General features: G+C 45.8%; 1 protein-coding gene across 1 annotated transcript in view; it reads left to right on the top strand.

Annotated features, from left to right (window-relative positions):
• Positions 1-22,712, top strand: part of SSPN (sarcospan) — a 378,811-nt gene that overhangs the window by 129,658 nt on the left and 226,441 nt on the right. The window contains exon 2 of the mRNA XM_069628473.1: positions 12,156-12,242. Within this exon, the coding sequence (XP_069484574.1) occupies positions 12,156-12,242 (87 nt within the window). The remainder of the gene's footprint in view (positions 1-12,155; positions 12,243-22,712) is intronic.

Genomic DNA, 22,712 nt, shown 5'->3' with positions numbered 1-22,712 from the left:
CACACAACAGTTCCCCCTTGCTCACACCCAGCACAACACTATGGATCCATGCATGCGCCCATGTGGGTAGCTAACATTATGCACAAACGTAACATATGTAGGTAGTGCCACTTCATCCCAACTCCCCCACACCATAAAACAAATATTCATGAAAACAAGTTGCAATTAGCAGAATCCACAAACATACCACCGCCTCCACCACCCCTACCCACAGCCATTCACAAAGTATTGTGTCACTGCCAACCTAACCACAACATTTTCACAACATTGGGCCTACTTCAACAAATCTGCACACTGCATAGTAACCAAGCACATATAAGTTGCACTTCAACCATACCCTCTTCCATACTGACAGTATGCAAACCGTGCACCCTGTGCCCACACTGCACGACTTTTCACTGCACCATCTCCAACCACACATCAAAAACTTGACCATGTTGTAACAGTGACCTCACCTACGAAACCAAACATACACGCATGGCAGCTCACTTCTGCTGCTTTATGGCATCTGAAATGTGCTCCACAACCATTCCTTACAGGTCACCACCCTCTAACTGATGCAAAGTCAAAAATGCATTACTGCCGTGGGTGTCCTCAAGTCCTAGGCTGTTGAGTGCATGGTCTAGGGCCGACGGCCTTTGGCCATGCACCCAATAGTCTAGGCCTTGAACACACCCACTGCAACGTAATGCCACTATGCATGTCACCATGTCACCAACTACGTCAATCCACATATACACCACTGCTACCAGCACTCCTACCTAACCTGCGCACCGCCATGGAGCCATGCATCAACAAATTGCAACAGTTACCATAGTGTACAAAGAAAACACTCTCTCCTGCACCCCTGTGCACTTACATTCACATGCTATGGGCGTACCCACTTCCATTCACAAAGTATTGTGTCACTGCCAACCTACTCACATTCTACCGCAACACTGGCCCTACTCCAAACAATCTGCACACACCACACTATGCAAGCACTACTCTCTACCGGATGCAGAGTCATACATGCGTTGTTGCGGTGGGTATGTTGAAGCCCCATGCTCAATAGTCTAATCCTTCCACAGACCCACTGCAACTTCATTCACCCATGCATGCCTCCATGTGTCCAACTACCGTATTCCATCCGCAGAGCACAGCCACCTGCGCTCCCACCCAACCTATGTCATGTGCAATTCACTCCCCTTCTGAAATTCACCTGCCACCACTCACCACGAAAAGAGGTCGCAGCAAACAGGTCGCCACAGAAGCTATCAGGCTGTTACGACAGATGCCTCCAATCACCACACAAAGTACTCGCCTGTCTAGGTACCTGCGAATTGGCGCAATATGCACAAATACTGCAGGCACTTCTCTGTCTTCCTCCACCTATGCACATATGTCACATGAACCACTTCTCACTCCCCCACCCATTCCCTCCCTTCTTGCCACCAACACATGGTGTATGGTACATTTTCCAGACCCTTCCGCCGCTGCACTGTCCTCCGATACACCATGGCGGCGCTTCCCAAAAAATGTTGATGCACAGCACGCATCCCTTCAGCCAACCACCAGCCGCATCCAAAGTTCTCCGACAGCATGCCGTACCGCAAGCCAATGACACTTCTGTCCACGGAGCGAAAAGGGAAATGGGTCGCGATATCACACATTTTTTGGGACGTGCATTTCATTTCTTTGCAGCAAAAGTACTGGTCGGATTTCAACCAAACACACAAAAGCACGCTTTCTGACCCAAGCCCCGCTCCTGCTGCAAATTTGGTGAAAATACGTCCAGCTGTTCGGCCTATAGCCATGCGCAAAGTTTTTCCCCATTCAGTCTATCGAAAAAGAAAATGTTTGGGACCCCACCCCTATAACTCTGCCCCCGTGCACAAAACCTCACCCAACTTGGCAAAGAAATTCAGAGCCGGACATATACTTTTTTAGCAAAGTTTGGTGATGGGGGGAACAAAGTTATAAGCCGCCAAAAAAGTGGTTTTCCTATGTGTTTAGCAACTTAAGCATAACTACAGTGAAAAAACTTTAGTTAAGGTACAGTTAAGGTGAATCAGTTCAGTGCAATCCCCAAGATTGAGACTCAGTGAATTTTTTTTAATTGAAGTGACTTTAAGGGGGCGATTTAACCACAAAACCGCTGAAATTCGGCAGGTGTTGGAAGCTACACCACTTTAGCTATGAGGCCCCCATTGTGCAGTACCTAAGCACACTGATGACACCACAAATGACATCACTGATGACATCACATATGACATCACTTAGGACATGTCAAATGCCATCAGTGATGACATCATTTGGGAAATCAGGTAGAACACCACATATGACCCCCCTCAGCTACCTTACTGGTAAGTACCAGCCATTGGGAAACATTTTGGACTGTATTTGAAGATATAGCACAGATGCAATATACCGTGTGTTTGATGAAGTTCGAAAACATTTATCATGCGCTGTAAATAATGGTTGTGGAATTACAGAAAGTTGGTCTTGCACATAGCAATCTGCAATTTCAGATTCAATACAGCAGGAGTCTGCAAGCTTTGTATCTCCAGAGGTTTTGCATTACAACTTCCACTGTGCCAACCCAGCAATGGTGAGGGATCATGGGAGTCATAGTCCAAAACATGTAGTGTATTACGGACTTCAAACCCTGGCACTAAAACAACAAAACCTTTAATGTGTCCAGTGCGTTAGCTACTCTAGCCCTGATAAACATGTCTCAGCACAACATCAAAGTGTTTTATAGTATCATTGACATTTGCATGCCACCTGCCCTAACCTTTACCATGTGACATGGTCAAGGCCTACCTTTTGATTGGGTACACTGACAGTAGTCTGATATATGAAGGTACAATGATTTCAGAAACTGTTCCTTCTCATGTATGTTGTATTCATTAGTAATCTGGTGCAAAGGCATACATTTACTACCCATATGTCTTCTTTGCATTGGGAAATGTTTTTTAGAACAGAGTTATAAAAGTACCAGAGAGTCTCGTCATGTTAAAGGCTCATTCAATACAGCTTAACTCTGGTGTGTAAGAATACCCTGGTTGTAAATGGGCAGAATTTTTAAATGCAATCTACAATGTTGCATCTCTTACTTGCCCATGTGGTCTGCTGTACCAGTAATATCATTGATAATGCCTTAAATGATGTCATGTGTGATGTCATCAGTGATGTCCTCATTGTGCTTAGGGGCTGTGCAATTGGGGCCTCATAGATAAGGTGGCATAGCTTTCAACAACATCTGCTGAATTTCAGGGGTTTTGTGGCACTAAATCAGCCCCTTAAAGTGACTTTAACTAATGTTTTTTCACTAAATTTCAAGGGTTTTGTTATGTGATACCTCCCACCACCTGTAATTCTGCCTTTTTTCTGATAACATTACTGATGTCATGTCATTTGCTATAAAAATCTGTTCTTCAGCTACACAAAATCAGGTTTATCAAGTATTTCCTCTTTTCTTGTGTCCACCAGTTAAGAAGGGATTACTAATGGTGTACTGTGACAAGGAACAGTGAGGGGATTGTCATGAGGAAGACTGACGTAGGGTAGGGGACTGTGATGAGGAAGACTGAAGTGGGGTAGTTGGGGACTATGTTGTGGAAGAGTGAGGTGGGGTAGTGGGAAGTTTTGACGAGGAAGAGTGAGGTGGGGGACTGTGGCAAGGAAGAGTGTTGTGGTGGTATTGGGGGACTTTGAAGAGGAAGAGTGACGTGGTGGTAGTGGAGGACTGTGAAGAGGAAGAGTGAGTTGGTGGTCGTGGGGGACAGTGATGAGGAAGAGTGAGGTGGTGTTAGTGGGGTACTGTGATGAGGAATACTGAGTTGGGGTTGTGGGAACTGTGATGAGGAAGAGCGAGATGTTAGTAGTGGGGTACTGCGATGAGGAAGAGTGATATAGTGGTAGTGGGGTACTGTGACAAGGAAGAGTGACATGATGGTAGTGGGGTACTGTGACGAGGAAGACAAAAGACTGGTTGTAGTGGGACTGTGACGAGGAAGAGTGAGGAGTTGGTAGTGGGGGACTTTGATGCAGAATAGTGAGCTGGTGGTAGTGGTGTACTGTGAAGAGCAAGAGTGAGATGGTAGTAGCGGGCGACTGTGCAGAGAAAGAGAGACATGGTGGTAGTGGGGTATTGTGATGAGAAAGAGTGTCGTGGAGGTAGTGGGGCACTGTGTTCAGAAAGAGTGACGTGGTGGTAGTGGGGTACTGTGATGAAGAAGATTGAGTTGGTGGTTGTCGGGTACTGTGACGAGGAAGATTGATGTGGGGAACTGTCCCGAGGAAGAGTGATGTGGTGGCATTGTGGTACTATGAGGAGGAAGATTTAGGTGGTGGCAGTGCGGAACTGTAACAAGCAAGAGTGAGGTGGTAATAGTGGGGGAATGTGACAAGAAATAGTGAGTTGGTGGTAGTGGGTGACTGTGATGAGGAATAGTCACATGGTGGTGGGGGTACTGTGACAAAGAAGGGTGACATGGTGGTAGTGGGGGCCTTGAAGTGGAAGAGAGAGTTGGTGATAGTGGGATACAGTAATGAGAAAAAGTGGCATGGTAGTAATGGGAGACTGAAGAGCAAGAGTAATATGGTGGTAGTGGGGGGCAATGATGTGGTGGTAGTGGGATAGTGTGACAAAGAAAAGTGACGTAGTAGTAGTGGGGGCTGTGAAGAGGAAGACAGAGTTAGTGGTAGTGGGGAACTGTGATGAGGAAGAGTGGGTTAGTTGCAGAGGGATACTGTGATGAGGAAGAGCGATGAAGAGTGAGTTATGGTAGTGGGGACTGACGAGGAACAGTGATGTGTGTTAGACTGGCATGGTATCAAGAGAGACACCGACTCAAGGATGTTAGTTTCAAAACCTTTATTTACTAAGGTTCCTGGGTTGGTGTAATTGCTAACTGGCTCTAACATTAAAGGGATGGTTCCCTTAACTGATGTTTCTCAAGGCCGTCGATGTCTGATGGTCCAAAACAAACACCTGTCTGTGTCTAAGCCTATGCTTGCCCTCACTCTTTACACAAATGTGATAGGAAGTCTTTAAAAAGGAAAAACAGTGGTTCAACAGAAAATAGGAAACCAAGGTTTGTTTCAGGTGGTCTTCTCACCAGTTGTAGTTTGATCAATGTAAAAAGAGTTCAATCAAAAAGGACTGTTCATAAGACCTTCTCCACAAAGCCTTGGCAACATTCTCAACTACTTTCAGTGTCTGTGGTTCCTTGGGGTTTTCCCCTTCCCCAACCTTCAACTTGTCTAAGTTCCAAACACCACAAATATATATATAACAGTTCCTTTTGAAACTTCTCAGGGTTCCCTTCCCCGAGGATCAATCATTTCAACACTGCAAAACAATGAGTCTCCAGCTTAGTTGGGCCTCTCAGGGTTCCCTTGCCCAAGCTTAGGTCACTCTTGGTTTCACACACAAGTTCAGTTTATCAGGATGCACCTTTCCTTTTTAGCTACAGTTCTTTTACACACATTTCACTTGTGGGATTTAATCAGAGACTTTCAAAAACTGCCTGGTTCTATGCTCCTCCTAGGCGTGACCACTCGGATCCGTAACCCCTCTTACACCTTTCATCTTCAGGTGCTTCATGCGCCCCTTCTTATTCTCCTTTGCTTCCTCCTTGTGCACACTTGCACCTTCATTTTGCTATTCCTTTTTTCGCTGTGCACTCTTGCACCTTCCTTCGCTTTCTTATCGTGCCTCTTGCACACCTTACATACTTTCTTTTCCCTTAACGTGCACCCATGTACTTGTCCTTTTCTTCCTCCTCGTGCTTCCGGCACCCTTAACACACTGTCCTCTTTTCACTGTGCACGCTTTGCAGTCTGTAAATGTCTCTATGCCATTGCCAGTTTCTCTCTCTGACTCAACACGAAGCGTCGCATTGACAAACGGTCCCTCTGGATACATGGGGTTGAGGTCAGGGTTTCACCCCTTGCCCCTCATTCACCCTTGGGACCAGCACATGTCCCAACTGAACAAGCATTGTACTGAACACCACCAGCAGGATACAGGCTGCCGTACTCCGGCTCCGTGGAGGCATGGCTCCCTAGAAATGCTGCAGCCCCTCAGAAACACTGGGCCAATGTCTCGGCATGCCGGTCTCTTCCAGGTCCACCTCCTGCTGTTCTCTGCTCCTTGGCTTCTCTGATCTGGACCGCATCCTCAGCTCGCTGTCGACCTTGTGAAAACCACACCATTTATAGTTGAAAAAACAGTAAAGTGGAGTCAGGTATGAGTGGTCATTTAAAATGCCTGACCCTGCCTGACTCAATTAGTGGGACAAATTGAGTTCTTTCTATAGTAGGTTTCCCCTTACTTTCCCCATGTTGTTTCTATGGGTAATCTTCACTGCTCCCGGGTTGCCTCTTCCTTGTCCCAGTATTGGTTAAAAATGGGGAGAGGGTGATGGAAGGGCTTTGGAGGATACATCTATTTCCCACTACTCTGTCAGGGAATCGACAATGGACATAGGGAAATCATCTAGCCTGCTTTTCCCTTAAGTGGATGGTTACCCCCTTCCATCTTCCTGATGGTGGATTATACAAACATGAGTCTTGATGGTACTCCCTGTGATCTAGATTGGTAGAGGATGAACAGATATTAATATCGGACTTCTGTCTTTGTTTTAGTTGTTTTTCCCTCCTTTCCCACCGTGGGCAATTGACTCTTTCCTTCCTCCCCCTTGGGTCATGGATGACAGGATTGGAATTAGGAAAAATGAGATCTGGATTAGGGTGACAGGTTTCAATGTATCCCATGAAGGCGGCTGGGACTTCCTCCTCCTCTTCTATCGCCCTGTCACAATACTGCGTCTCGCTTGGGGCAACGCCAGATTCCCGAACCCAGGTGATCCTCGCTCGCCCACCCCAAAGGTTGGGATCCAAGAGCGAGGACCCTACCCTGGCCACCTGAATAGAGGACTCTCTGGTTTTAATGGGAGAATAACCCTAGGTTTCTCACATGTGGTGGTAGTGGGTTATTGTGAAGAACAAGAGTGATGTTGTATTGGGGGCTGTGACAAGGAAGAATGGGGTGGTGGTAGTTGGGGACTGTGACAAGGAAGAATAAGATGCAGTTGTGGGGGACTGTGACGAGGAAGAGGGATGCGGGAGTAAAGGACCAGGAAGGGGAATATGGGGGTACATAGGTAAAATTACTCTTCAGAACTGGGATGAGAAGAGGGATGGACGGTTTCAGGTAGGATTACTAATGAGGTACTGTGACGAAGAAGAGGGAGGTGCGATAATGTAATTATCTTCCATGCTGACGTCAGGAGTGAATCGAGAACTCCACTGTTAAGTCATGTCACAGGCTTGTGTTAAGATGGATTACTGAACTCTGTCCTGGAGGGGCAGAGGTTCAGAAGGCCAGCCTAGTTTCTTGGAACAGGGTAACCTCTGGACAAGACAGACCAATCAGGGTAGCGATGGCGGCGGTCAAGACTAGGTCTCAAGAGGGGTGAGGGTGACTGAAAGCCCGCAATGAGCACACAAAGCAAGGACACTTACAAATCACCCCAAGCAGGTGTTATATTAAAAATATAGACACATTTATTACAAGGCCTCTGTAACATTGACCATAGTAAAGAATCACGGTAAAACTCAAGTAAAACAACAAATCACAATCAGATACAATATATATATACAATTACCGAAGGGTCTAAAGAGTTAGAAGCACGAAATATGCAGACCACCTAGATGGGGAGGAAAACAGGCAGTGCAAGTAATCGTTAGACCCAGATCGCCTTAAGAGGACACCTAACTAGAAGGAAGTCCGAGCCCTACGAAGAGTGGAGCCTTGTGCTCAAAAGTACCTGCACACGCTGGTGCCAACGGGCCAAAGGGAGTCTCTTCAAGGAAATCAGGCAGTTCATAGCAGTGAACAAAGGAGGACGAACAGATCTCCGCTACTCAAGCGCTGCCTCCACTTGTGGGCAGAAGCAGAGCGCGAGTGGGAAAAAGGTGTGCTGTTTAACACAGCGAGGAAAAGCTACGGGCTACTGCAGGAGGGTGACCGGTTCCTAGCGTTGCTACTCACCGGTCCCCGATGCAGGAAAACCCAGGCTTCTCCGCGTCAGTTTCAGTGCTGGCAGGTTCAGATACGAGCAGGGGACGTCTCGGCGTCGTGTAGATTCCGCGGCAGCAGAAGTTAGAGTTGAGGATGTCCCAAACGCAGCGAACCCGCACAGATTGTTACCACAGCAGGGCAACGCAGCAGCCGTGTGTATTTCAGCCCAATTCACACTTCTTACTTCAGACCTGGGAATGCCAAGTGTACAAATCGTGTGAGAGTGCCAAGGACTCAGAATACAACAACAAACTGACGGCGGTGACAGAGCAAGACTCCTCGGTAGGCTGGTCAGTCCACTGGATGGCCCAGAGACGCTTCCGAAGGCTTACGTGCAGGAGATGATGAAGATGCCGAGAATAGTTGTTCCCACTATTCCAAAGGGTGGAAGTACCAGTATAGGCCTTCTCGTTCGATCAGAGGCAGAATGGTCTCACAGGGCGACAGCAGTGGAGAGGAGCAGTCCTTCAGCGGGTCACCAGCGATTTCTCGGTTCAGCCTCTTAGTTGCAGGAGACTTGGCTCCTTTATCCGTCATTCGTGAGAACTCAGGAGATTGACATGGTAGTGGTGTTTTCAGCCTCCTCTTATCCAGAGTTCCCTTCGCGCAAAAACAGAGAGGACCCAATGGGAGATCTGCTCACAAAACACTCACACCATACGTGGACCTATCACGGACCACGGTGGTCCCAGGCATTCAAGATACATTAGACTCTCTGGCACCCAGGATGTGTATTGGGACCAGACATCCCAGCTCACATCCTGGAGGCTCACACCAGGCCTGTAGAAGCCCGCGAAAGCATCTGTGTTTCGCGGGAAAGTACATGCCCAAATAAGGAAGGCCCCGGGTCGGCTCGACCTGGGGAAGGTGAAGGGGGCAAGACGGTCAGCATGCAGGACAAAGAACCTCGTGGTCTGGCCATTTTGGAAGCCAGGCCACCATTTTGGGCTAAGCACGAGCAACACGCTTAGGCAGCCAAAAGGAGTTCAAAACACAAAGAAACGATTGCTGCCACCAGTCCCGTCCGTGATTCACTTGCACCGTTCGTTAACAATCCAAAGAGAGTGTCTAGGGCCTGTAGAGTGACTAGAGACCCAAGAGAGCAGTAACTTAGCTTACAGTGCCCTCTTGTGTCATGTTGCGCGAAAGCTGCAACATGAGAAAAAGAACTACGGAAAACAACGTTTCCCGGTACTGCCTGTTTTAAGGGCATGTCAGTTTCCCCGTAAGAATAGAGCGAAAGCCCAGAGGAGTGCGGCGGAAGGCTGCGCTTCTCTGGTAAAGTCTAGATCAGGGTGTAAAACAACAGCAAAAAGTTTAGGGGTTGCCACATGGAAGGAAAATTACCTACAATTAAGAAATCTTTCCTAACAGCTTGCCCCATCAACACCACTCAGTTGCACACGTTGTTTTGAAGTAAATAAGCAATTATAAGCTTTTTTGAACACATGTAAACCCTCCAAAACACTAATGGACTCCTAATAATTCCCCTTCCACACATTTAAAGTTAATTTAGGAAGTAATCCCTGTAATCTCTTTTAATATTAAAAAAGCAAATTGCTTCTTAAATTTACTTAAAATACTGATATTCCCCTAACTAACAATCACAGTGATTGCCAAATCTTAATATATTAGTTTTTAATTATTTTCTCTTTTTTTTGCCATTTGTGCCAATCCTCGAACTTGGGCCTCAACGCTGCCCTACTAACACCCTTTATATAATTTTTGGGCACTTTCCAAAATCGATTTGAGAACTTGATTCTGGAATCGCCTACTGGTGGCTTTACAGGAATGAAAAATGTGTGCACCAGCAATTCTTCATGAGAGCTATAACTAACCTTTTGGGTACAGGAGCACCCTGCTCTACGCCAACAAAAAAAAAAGGACGACTGAAAAGATTTACAACAAACCAGCAAAGGATTTCCTTTGAGTACTTTGTGCCGACCAGGGACGTCATTTCACCAAAATGCCAAGGGTAGCAGAAGGGATATCACACAACCCTTGACCTCTGATGACATCACAGGAAGCAATGTCATCTGACCCCACCCTGAAGTCGCATCACAGGAAGCGATGGAACAAAACCTTTCACCCCTTGACAAAACAGGAAGTGGCATCATATAGCATTGTTGCTAAGTACACTATGAAAATATGGTTATGGTATCACTGTAAAGTGATATACATTGCATACAAGAATAGATGACCATATGTTTTATTATTATCAGTGCGTATAGGCCCATATTACCAAATTACGGTGAATTCAAGCAGATGTCCAAGGCCAAACGATAATGATGTATTATTATTATATAGCGCTTACGCTTAAGCGCTTCATATGGTTAAAATATACATACAATATCACCCAACCTGTGTTGGTACTCATATATCACCCTCAGCGGGAAGAAAGGCTGAGTTGACCTTGCCGGGAGTCGAACTTGCAACATGCAGATCACACACACATTGCAGCAGCAAGCACCTCTACCCACTGAGCTATCTTACCGGCTATAGCTACCAGAGAACCATCCACTCCAGAAACAAAGAGCCACATGCTGCTGGCCACAGCCCAGAAGCCTCAAGTTTTTTTAAAAAAGTTTGTCTTTTTTCTTTGATTTTTAGGGGTAGCAAGGGAGTTGAGACCCTTAATGACCCTGAAATGATGTCCCTGGTGCCGACATGTTTCTTTTTTGTCGCTAATCTGTCCAGTCGGGGCTGTCCGGTGTAGTGAAAATTGGAAATTTTTCCTGTGGAAAAATTAATGGAAAAGTAAAAAACACACCCTTTTTTTACTTCTTATATCTTTGAAACCATAAGATGGATTTGCACGCACATTTTCTGTTCTGGGGGACCCGGGGCTCAGAATTCAAATATCAAATGTTGCGCTGATCCATACTACGGCTCAAATGTTATTAGCCATAGAAATGTTGCATTTCCTATGGATGATAGGTATCACCTTAGCTATAGGGCAACTCGCATCACTCTATAATGTACACATGTCTGGGTTTAAAAATGTATGGGTTTAAAAAGGCTTGATAAAACCCTTTCACCTGAAATTTGAAAGTAGAATAATCCATTTGAGCCAAGTCACAAATGCCACTGCCCCAACTAGTAACCATCACTAGAAGTTCACACCAGCCCAAATAAAAGCCCTTTGCTCCAGAAAATTCTCTTTGTCTTACAGGGCACGGCTATGTAACATATGTATACATACCTAATTAACCCAAGGCAGACATTCCTAAAGGCGTATGCATGTAGAAGGGCCTTTAGGGAGTGGCCTAAACGGTAATGTGTTAGACGTTTGACTGGAGTCTAATGCGGCAAGACTGGGTTCAAATATCATATTGAAATTATATTTCTCTAAACCCGAAAAGGAAAGGGCAGAGTCTCACATGAGACATGCAAACTCACTGACCTCTGGGAAGCTTGTTGGACTGGGGCTTTTAGGAATTAATAGTGGCGGAACAAACTATTGCCTCAGAGAGATTTGTGGGGCTTGTACAGTGTAATTCAGATGCCAGTGGAAGGCACTGGAGAAATAGATAGGCATGTCAGGTTTGGCTGTCAATACCCCCTGTATCTTGTATGAGTGGAAATAAAGAGAGTCTGTTAGTTTAGATAGTGACTCATGAAGCTGCAATGCCTGTTCCTATGAAAGTATGTGTTCTAATTTGTGTGTGGGGGGCATTCCCTAGGTCCTCTGCCTGCCTCTTCATATGCCCAAGGGAACCCTTATAAAGCCTTGATTTATCCTGGCACTCTGTTCCTGACGGGACAATTAAAACAGTACATTACATGTTTTGTTCAATATGAGTATTGTTTGACCCCTCAGCATACAGCAGCATCCTTTAATGACAAGTGCAAAAGGCTAAGCTAAAATCCACCAGCACCCAGGACTAGGCCGTGAGGTGGCTACAAATTCTCCCTTGCTTGAGACTAGTCTCAAACCTGGATCACTGCAAGTAACACGCCTCTACTTGTTTAATTAATGTTTCCTTTTAAGAACTGTTAATGCACTGCTGCTTGGCTTGGAGGCTTCAGGTTAAATGTAGGTATTGTCAAAACTGAACCATATCTTGTGAACTGTTTGCAGGTCTGTGTGGTGGCTGTGCTCGGACTGTGCATGTTCTGTTTGACATACCAAGCTGATGAGACGACATGCTGCAAATTTGCTTTAAAGGTACGTAGTAGTACTTGTATTTGACACAGACATTGCTTTATCTCACATACTTTGAACTTTTGTAAGAATGGTTTGTGGTCCAGTTGTCCTTATTCTGTTTCCACACTCAGTGGGTATCAGGGGTCTCAGTTGCAACCTCTACAGTGCCTTCGGTGTCACTTATGACTTCCTATTAATGGTGTGTCTTCTCCAAGATCTCAAACACAGACCCTGCCAAGCCTGTCTGATTACAGCCTTAGCAAGGAGGTACCATCTTAGTTTTTAAAACATATTTTCAAAAAGGGATCTAATGCAGAGCAATTACGTAAACAACTTAAACTTCATCTTGGAATACCCCATGTCATACCCTCATAAGCATTTAAGGAATTATTGGAGCCAATATAGTTTGTTTTGAATGTCGTCAACAGAGGAGCTTTGTTTGTTTGGAATTAGCTGATATTAATTACTTAAAGTTGAGACTGCAGTCTTATGAATATTCATATAATAATAATTTCACTAATATAGATTTCTCAATAATTTTCCAAGTTGTTTCTTGTTGTTTTAACTTGTTAGGATGTCCTACCAATCCGCTTCTGAAAAAGGATCTATTATGATCCGAAAATGCATAGAGGCTTCTGATGTGTAATGTTCACAGATTGGTTAATTATCACATATACTTATTGAAAAAGTAATTGCGGGTTAATGATGTAATTTTACCTTGTTAAACCAATATGTTTTGATTTGAATCACTTTAAGTATTTGAAGTTTGAATTGGAATGGAAATTCCATTTGATTAAGTTAAAAGATATCTCAGGCTGATGCATCGTAGGCGATGCACCAGTTTTCTCTAAAAGTGTTAAATGATGATGACTACAGTGCAACATTCCCTATCAAATAGGTTAACAATGGCTTTAAAATTCTGGTGTGGTGCACCGCATGCTTGACTTGCGAAACTGGACTTTGATGAATGTGCCAAGTTGGTAGTCAACTTTGACTTCATTTTGCTACAAGAATCCTGGGCACTCGAAGCACTCCCCATCCAAGGGTATCCGTCTTTTGCTGTTCCGACTGTGTAGAAGTGCAGTAAAAGCCGACCTCCGGGAGGTTTAGCTATTTATGCTTCTATAAAGATGGGGCTGAAGGGGATCTTAAACATTGTAATTGATAATTGGTGTGTCCACCCTCCTGGCCATCTGTTTTTTCCTGCACATGTGGAGTTTGTGCCTGGCTGCTGACCTCTCCATTTAGGTAGGTGCACTGTCTGTTCATTACTGCACCCCAGGGGAATTATTGAACCTGAAAAATCGAAAATTGAAAAAAAGAAGAAAAAACTAAATTTTCTTAAAATTGTTAGAGAAGCACTGTTTTATTGAGCATTTTCATCATGCTGATGTTTTTTGAGCTTTTTAATACCTGAAGCTGCCTTGCTATTTTGAAGGCACCAGTTTTCCCACTATTGCCTGCTTATTTGACTGATTTTTGGCCCTTTCAAAATGGCCACCATGGTTTTCTTTGTTGTGTAAGCAGGCTGGCTGAACTACCTCTCCCATTGGTTGCTGAGCATTTTTTTTTCCATCCAACGAGGGACCAGCAGGCTTTAGCTGGCCCTCTCAGCAAGGCCCACTGCCTGGGTCTGGTTTCTTTCATCTGCTGTTCACTGAGAGTGAGGTCCTGTTTCCACCCTCCTGGCCATCTGTTGTTTCCTGCACATGTGGAGTTTGTGCCTGGCTGCTGACCCCTCCATTAGGTAGGTGCGCTTTCTGTGCATTACTGCATCTCCAGGAGAATTATTGAACATGAAAAATCGAAAATGAAATTTGCTTAAAATTGTTGGAGAAGCACTGTTTGAGCATTTTCATCGTGCTGCCTTTTTTGAGCTTTTTAATACCTAATGCTGCCTTGTTATTTTGAAGGCACAAGTTTTCCCACTATTGCCTGCTTATTTGACTGATTTTTGGCCCTTCCAAGATGGCCACCGTGGTTTTTCTTTGTTGTGTAGGCAGGCTGGCTGAACTACCTCTCCCTGTGCAGCATTCCCATTGGTTGCTGAGTGTTTTCTTCCATCCAACCAGGGACCGGAAGGCTTTAGCCGGCCCTCTCAGCAAGGCCCACTTCTAAGGCCCCTGTATGCTCCCTGTCTGCTTCCGGAACACTACTTGGAGTCCTTCTGCTCCTTAACCACAATGATGCTGCCACCTCACTCCTCTGAGAAATCCGGACTGCCTTGACATTGTCACCTCCAAAATTATGGGTTAGTTCCCTCCTTCTGGGCTCACTCCTACCACCTTTGACTTTCACTGTTCTTTCTGTTTGTTACTCCCATGTTGTCATCCTGATGCGCAGTTCTTCTTAAAACCCTTTGCTAACATCTGAATCCCTGATTGGAAAGTCAAATCTTGCTGTTGTTCCTCAATTCTCTGTATTTTGCTTGTATATTGTTGCTTCTCTGTAACTTGCCAGCCCAGTTACCTCACCACTCTCTTTTGTCCCACACCTACCTGCTTTAGCACACCCCCGTTTCTCCGTCTTCTCCTCGCTTCCATCCCCATGGCGCTTTCTGTTTCTTTTGTCTTTTCCAACTGCTTCTCCACTGACTATCCTTCCCTTCTCGCTAAGTCTGGTAGAAAGAAGTTCAAAAAGGATATCTTGGCCTCTAACCCTGGTCTTCCTATCGCCAACACCTACTCCAATACTTCCTCCAGACAGACCCACACCAACATCCTCTTTGTCATTCCTTCGCAGATCTATGGACAGTTCATATGATCTCTGTGCTCTGTCCTATCTCCTCCTCTCCCATTAATGGTGGCACTTGCTGGGTAGTTCTCATGGCTTCCTTCGACTATTCTAAAGTCATCATTAATGTCTACCTTAATGGCACTAGACACACACCAGCCGTTGCCAGCTGATAGCCCTAAGCTGCACTCCTAATGGGACGTGGTCCCCGTTATTATTATTAGAATCTCGTGAGTCCAATCCCACTCCGGACAGGAGGAGTTTTGCGTCACGGGAGTCCACAATCTAAATTAGTTTTCGATGCAGCCGGCATTCACTGTATTCATAATCTATTCATGTAAATAGCAAGGTATATAAAGCATCTGTCTATCTGCTCGTCTACAGAAAAGCACCACAGAACTGCGACACAACAGCATTTAAACAGATTAAGTGTTTTTTATAGATATATGAATGTGTACATTTTACCAAAACACGTTCAAATTTATAAATTTGCAGCCACACTAATACCTAATAGAGTGGGAAATCATTAACAAAAAACTAATAGTTGTACATTGACAAAATTCTGAAACAATGACAGTATTCTGAGCTGAGTGACAGTCCTCAAAAGCACCAAAAAGTACTCAGAAGATTATACATGAAATTACATATTAAATTAAACCAGGAATTCATATGTGGCTGAACAAAACAGAGTAACCACATTAACTCGATTATCCTTCTGGGCAGTATGATTCTTTCTGCTCAGAGCTTCCTAAACACACTTGTAACAACAATGTGTGCTGACGCGTTTCGGATTACCCAACAATCCTTCTTCAGGGCGGGGTGTGTTATAGTTTCAACAATGTTCATTAATTCCTACAAAAGGGAAGGATAACCTAATTAGACCTCTATGGGAACAGAGAGATTAAATAGTTAACTTTGAAGTGAAGAGTAAAGCGTAGAGTAAAACTGACCTTATTCCTTTGTATGTAGCAAAAAACCGGTGACAACCTGTATGGTAAAATGTGCAAGAGTGCATCATAAAGATTTATTCTAGAGCACGATTCATCTTTTTAAGTAATACAGACAGAGTTAAAGGTACTCACCGGAAGGAAGACCTATCCCTCTCCCAGGGGAAACAAAAGGTGATGGGCTGTGTTTTCAGTTGGCGATGGCTAGAGGCTAGAAGAGATCAGATATGTGCCTTAAATACATTATAGACATGTCCCCCTGAGGTTGTGAAAATATAAACTTAAATGGAGTAAAGGATAAGCTAGATCACTTCCAATAGAAGAGCCTGTCGAAATGACCGGCGTCAATTGTGCTGCCTGTTTTTAACAATGTAAATTGTCTTTCAAAACGACAATGTGGGCATACACCGTGGTGTAGAACATGTCGGGCTATAACTACTGTGCTCCTGCCCAGTTGCTAGGCCGAGATAATGTCCTTAAACCAAAAGGGATTCGACACTCATGCGGATTCGAAAATTACACATAAACATAAGCTTCAAGCATGAGCTTAAAAACTCGCCGAGGCTCTCCTGTGTTGGTGCGCTGATGATCTCACTGACCATCAAATTACGTGAAGTACCCATCGTGATGGGCACAGTCATGGTCCAAGGGCCTCAGGCCAATCTCTTCCTCTTTGATAGGTGCTTCCTTCACCTCATCAATTTCCTCTCATCTCCTGCTGTCCCCTCCTCTCCCCCCTTGGCTACCTTTCCCTCTCTATCCTCCTGCTCTGCCCCTCCTAGGGCTCTTTCTCCTCCGCAGGGCGTACCTCTGATCTGTACCCCTCCCCAGAAGGTCTTTAAGGTTGGCAACCTTCTTCATATTGCCACTCTCAGCTCTCGCTCTGCTGTCAAACACTCCTCTGACATTTGCCACCTGCTTGAAGAACTAGATCTTGATGTCCTTGGTCTTACTGAGACATGGTTCACGGCCAGCTCTGTCACAAGCTTTGACACTCTCCTCCCTGAGGGCTACAAGATCCTCTCCGCACCCAGATCCTCCCGGTCCCATGGGGGGTAGCCCTGAGCTTTCCTGAGTGGATTCCTGCCTCTACCATTCCCACTCAAACCTACTCCTCTTTCGAATGCCTTGTCTGTAGGCTCTCTCTCTCTCCTACCCATTCTCTTACTGTGGCTACCATCTACCGGCCTCCTGGTCAAATCACCTAATTTCTCTCTGAGTGGGAGGACCTCTCCTCCTCCCTCCTGGCCTCTACCACTCAACTCCTCCTCCCCAATGACCTCAATATCCATTTAGACTGTCCTTGTTCCTCCTCTGTACTCTTCTGTGACCTCTGCGATTCCCTCTCCCTGTCCATCCTCCCCTCTGGCCCGACTCACTCTGCAGGACACACACTGGATGTCTTGATCTCCTCTGACCTCCTCCTCTCCATCCCTCTGACCACTCCTCTCTCCTGGAGCGATCACTTGCTCCTCTCCTCTCATCTCTCCCTCTCTTCCCCCCAAGCCAAGCCTACCCCAACACTGCCACCTACCTTCTCAGACATCCGGCCCATGCAGCTTGTGTCAGTTGAGGCTTTCGCCGCCATCTTCTCCCCCCCCCCACCTCTGGCTGTCTCAAATCCTGACACAGCCCTGTCTCTGCTCTACTCTTCATTTTCTGATACTCTTGATGCTCTTGACCTTGTCATGAGGATCCGTTTGAAGTCTAAAGCCAAGTGTGATTCCTGGTATGACTCCAACCTAGCTACACTTAAACGTAAGTCTAGGGCAGCTGAGAGGAAATGGAGGGCTTCTTGTTCATCCTTTGACAAACTGGCCTGTCGCGTGCTCCAACGGAAATACTGACTCTCTGTCCTCACCAAGAAGAGAGTCAACATTGAAGCTCGTGTCTCTGCGGCATCTAATAACTCGGTCGATCTCTTTAAAATCTGCAAGGAGCTGGCCAACCCTGCTGAAGTCTCTACCGCTCCTGTTGCCTCCCAGGCTCTTTGCAATGCCCTTGCCTCTCACTTTATCTAAAAAAACAGGACATCCTGCCCACCCTCTCCACCCCTCACCTCCTCTCCCCTCTCCGTCTGTGCTTGCTGACCCTCCTTCAGCCACCCCCCACCCTCCTTCTCGTCCTTTCCTCTTTTTCCCCTGATGAGGTCGCTAGACAAGTCCGATATATGAAAGCCTCGTCAAAAGAGGTTCATCCCTGTTCCTCGAAAACCATCAAGGACCACATTGACACCCTCGCTCCGGCCCTTGCTGATTTTTGCAACCACTCCTTTGCCTTAGGATCCTTTCCCGCACCTCTGAAGCACTCCCTTGTGCATCCTATTCTCAAGAGACCCACAGCTAATCCTTCTTTTCCGGCTAACTATCGCCCTATTTCCATTACTCCCTTTCTGGGCAAACTCCTGGAAATGTTGGCCATCTCTCAGCTTAACCTTCATTCCAATTCTGTTGGCTGTCTCCATGACCACCTGTCTGGCTTCAGAGCTGCCAGAAGCATGAACACTGCTCTCCTGAACATCCGTGAAGAACTGCTCTCCAACCTTGACTCTAACATTCCCTCTGTCATCATCCTCCTCGATCTCTCTTCTGCCTTTGACATGGTGAACCAAACCATCCTGCTCAGACGTCTCGGTGATAACCTGGGTATCTCTGATCAGGCTCTGGCCTGGCAGACCTCTTTCCTCTCTGATTGACCTTCTCAGGTCCAACTTGGGTCCTTCCTATCATCTATCTTCCTCTCTACCTGTGGTGTTCCCCAGGGGTCTAACCTCTCGCCCTAGCTTTTCAACCAATACCTGGCAACTCTCGCCCACTGAATTGCCATTTTCTGCTCAAATTTCCAGTGTTACGCTGATGATACTCGACTCATTTTCAGGCTGCCCTCGGCCACCTCTTCTCCTCTCTCATCTCTGTTTGCCTAACTGCCATTCAAGATTGGTGTGCCGCCAATGATCTTTGTCTGAATGCCAGCAAGATGGAGATCCTCCTCATTGGCTCACCTTCACCATCCTTTCCCCTCACTTTCTGGCTGGCCTCCCTTGGTCCTCTTCCTACCCCCACCTGCAAGGCTAAGAACCTCGGGGTCACCTTTGACTCTACACTTTTCTTCTCTGCCCACATCTCTGATGTCTCTAAAAAGTCAAACTTCCTACTTCACCTCCTCAGAGGTACTCTGCCTTACCTCTCCTTCCCCCAGAAGCTCATGGTCTCCCAAGCTCTGGTTCCTTCTAGGTTTGACTATTGTGACAGCCTATTTCTAAATCTACCTGCCTTTACTCTCCAACCTCTGCAACTAATCCAGAACAGGACTGCAAAACTTGTCCTTGGCTTTAAGCCCTGAGATTGTTTCTCTCCAGCTCTCAAATCTCTCCACTGGCTCCCAGTGGATGCAAGGATTAAATTCAAAACCCTATGCATTGTCCACAAGGCTTTCTGGGGCTTAGGTCCAAAATACCTTCAGCTATCCCTCTGCAAATACCTCCCCTCTCAAGCTCTTCGTTCCTCTACCTCTAACTCCCTCAGGGTCAGTCGTTTTTCATAGAAACGAGCTGGAGGTAGATCCTGTCTTCGGCTGGGGCCTCCCTCTGGAACAGCCTCCCTGCCACTCTAAAACTTGAGGAGAACCATCTGCTGTTCTGGAAGCACCTCAAGACCTTCCTCTTTGCTTCTGCCTTCGCTCCCCCTCTCCCCTGCTGATCTGTTCTCTCTTGGCAATGTGCACCTGGCCACCATCTGTCCTCCGGGCCCAGATACCTGCTCACCCTGCCACCCTCGCGCACTGCGTCCGGGCCACCCCTTGCACTGGGGTCTGTATCTGTACCCATACAGTCCCCCCAGCCTTTTTCTTCCTGCACTTATCAGACCTACCCTGTCAGCTGCCTTAAACCCAGCACTTGCCAATTTCTGGCTGCACTACCACTGTTTGTTGCATTTATTTATTTATTTATTTATTTATTATCTGTTTCTCCTTTGCTCCACACATTCCACTTCTCCCCCTTCCATGCACTTTTACCCTCCCCCTCTCCCATGCACTTGCGCATTCTCAATGTCACTGGGCCTAGTAAGATCGTTGTTTTGTTCTCCCTTGACTTGTCACACTCTGAATCACTTGTGTACGAGCGCAATAGAAATAACATATCAATATCAATATCAATAACAACGTGCATGTTCTCTCCTGACAAACTAGAAAGTACCAAAAACTGTACTTGGTAAATCTTAATAACAATCAGGGAAAGATTGATGGTTATGGCTAAACTGAAATCTATAATCACAATCTAGGTTATGTCTTATTTATTTATTTATTGGATATTTATAAGGCGCCTATAAAACGGAACAGTGTTTCAAGGCACAACAAGGCAGAAGGGAACAAGGGAGAAAACAATAACAATGACAATGAATAAATAATACAATTAGAAATGGTCCTACTAGGCTTTATGACTTTTGGAACGTGTAAGTGCAGTAAAGGAGTGGGATGGGGTGGTGGTTGGGATAAGTACTGGAGGGGTCCCACCAGGGGAGAGGCAGAGGTGCATGTGGAGAAGGCACCCAGGTAAGTGCAAGGGTGGAGACATCCTAAGGGAAAAGGGGAAGTCTGCCGCCTGGCAGGTAAGTGCAAGGGCCGGGCTGATCCAAGATGGCGGATGTTTGCAGCTCGGCAGTTATTGTGGGCCCAGCGGGCAGTGCAAGGGGTGGTGCTGGTGGCGACTGGGACTGGACCCTATTGGACGCAGGAGGGACCAGGGGTCATTATCAGCGTCAGTGAGGTGGATTAACAAGGGAGGGAGAGAGGGAAGGAGGTGGAGCAAGGTCTTGAGTTGTTTTCAGAACCCAAACCAAGAAAATAAGGATATATGGAAAACACTGGATAGACTCTACAGAAGTGAAATCTGTGAGGCAAAACAGAATTACTATAATACCCGAATAGTTAACTCAAATAACAGTACAAAAAAGCTTTTTGAAATCTTTAAAGATCTGGAGAAGCCAAAGGCCCAACTAAATCCTTTCATTCCCATCAAAGGAGTCTGTGTCGCAGTTCAGAAAGCATTTGCAAATAAAATGCAGGCGGCTCAAATTAAAATGCCAAAAAACTGCACAAAAATAGAAAGAAAGGTTAAGGAATCCTTATGGGAGAAACTTCTGAGTACTGCTGGAATTTCCTTCTCATTCCAGAAAATTGATATACCTAATATGATCTTAATACTTAAAACCGTGTGACCTAAGTCATGCCCAGGAGACGTCTTTCCCGCAAAGATCATCCTGGACAAGGCTGAGCTCTTTGCATGGTTCCTGATGCGTTTTACCAATGCAACTTTTGACTATAAGAAAGTCCCCAATTTTTGTAAAAAGGTGGTAGTTACCGCACTGCTAACAAAGCCATGGCAGGAATGTAAGAATTCTGAGGCCTATTACAAATGTACAATTTTTGCAGAAGATTATTGATAAAACCGCAGCCATACAGCTGCAAGAACATTTGGAGGTTAATAAGATACTCCACCAAAAACAGTCAGGCTTTAGAGCCTGTCATGGTACAGAAAGTACCCTGATAGACCTCCAGACAGGGATGCTGGGCATAATGGATAGAAGCAAATCGGGGCTAATGATGTTGTTGGATCCCTCAGCAGCCTTCGATTTGGTAAACCATGAACTACTGATAAAAAGGCTTTGCAGTAGTGGGACATTGCTCAGAAGTGGTGATTAGATGGATATACTAATTTCCTAGAAATAGAATGCCCAACATTCACTGGGGTGAGGAAAGTTCTGAGCCAGAATGTATTGCATGTGGAATCCCACAGAGGGCTTGTCTCTCCCTGGCTCTTTATTTGTGTTTTGTGCTGTGCGACTTACTGGAGGAGCTGGGCATCCGTTTTACCAGCTATGTAGATGATACCCAGCTCATCATCTAACTAAGCTGGGACTATGATAAAATTCCAAGGAGGGTTTCTTTTATCTATGAGTCAATCAAGGTTTGGATGACGGTTGAACCCTCCTTGAACTCAGAAGCCATACCAGCACATTGTGAGCAAGGGACAATACCATCTGAGATTGCTACGTCTAGTCAAACCCTTCCTTTCCCAGATGAATTGTATCACCTTGACTAGTGCAAAACTTATGCCACGATTGAATTACTGTAATACCAATCTCAGTGGAGCTAATAATAGGTGCATCCACAAGATGCAGGTGCTGCAGAATGATGCAGTTTGCATCGTGAAGAGCATTCCAAGAGGTGACCCAATTTCATAGCATAGAAGAGATCGCCATTGGGTGGCCATTGAAGAGAGAATTAGCTTAAAAATAAATACAATCACCCATAGGTGTTTGTATGACTCAGCCCCTCCATACCTCTGGGATGTCTTCCAGCTTCAGAAATCCTGCAGGATCACTAGGTGTCATGTTTCCTGCCCCTCATGTCCCCAGCCCTCCAAGATGTCAGGCTGGAGCCAGGCCACGATCACCTACATGGCCCTCAAGGGCCTCTCCATCCCTCCAAAGACCCACTTGGAGTCAGACTTGGCGCTTGTGTCACCAGACTCACTCATTCCCATAGGATAACATTGGGGATTGGACTTGTAGTGCATTGATGGGGACAAGATGGATGCCCCCACATATTTCGGTTCCCAGAACTGCATGTGCAGTCTAGTCTTTTGGGTGTGGTTCAGCCCAGAGACACCTGGGATACCCAGAGACTATTTAAGCCACGCCCAGGCTGAGAAACATGCTTTGTGTTTTCTGCACCTGCAGCGTGACACTCACCGTGTTCCGATCGGTCTCCAGTAGGCCTGCATCTTTCTTCTGCGCTCAGCTCCTGCAAG

Source organism: Ambystoma mexicanum, chromosome 12 (genome assembly GCF_040938575.1).
Source record: "Ambystoma mexicanum isolate Mex_15411 chromosome 12, UKY_AmexF1_1, whole genome shotgun sequence".
NCBI lineage: Eukaryota > Metazoa > Chordata > Amphibia > Caudata > Ambystomatidae > Ambystoma > Ambystoma mexicanum.
The sequence above is the reverse complement of the archived record's forward strand: the minus strand, read 5'-3'. Positions and strand labels throughout refer to the sequence as shown.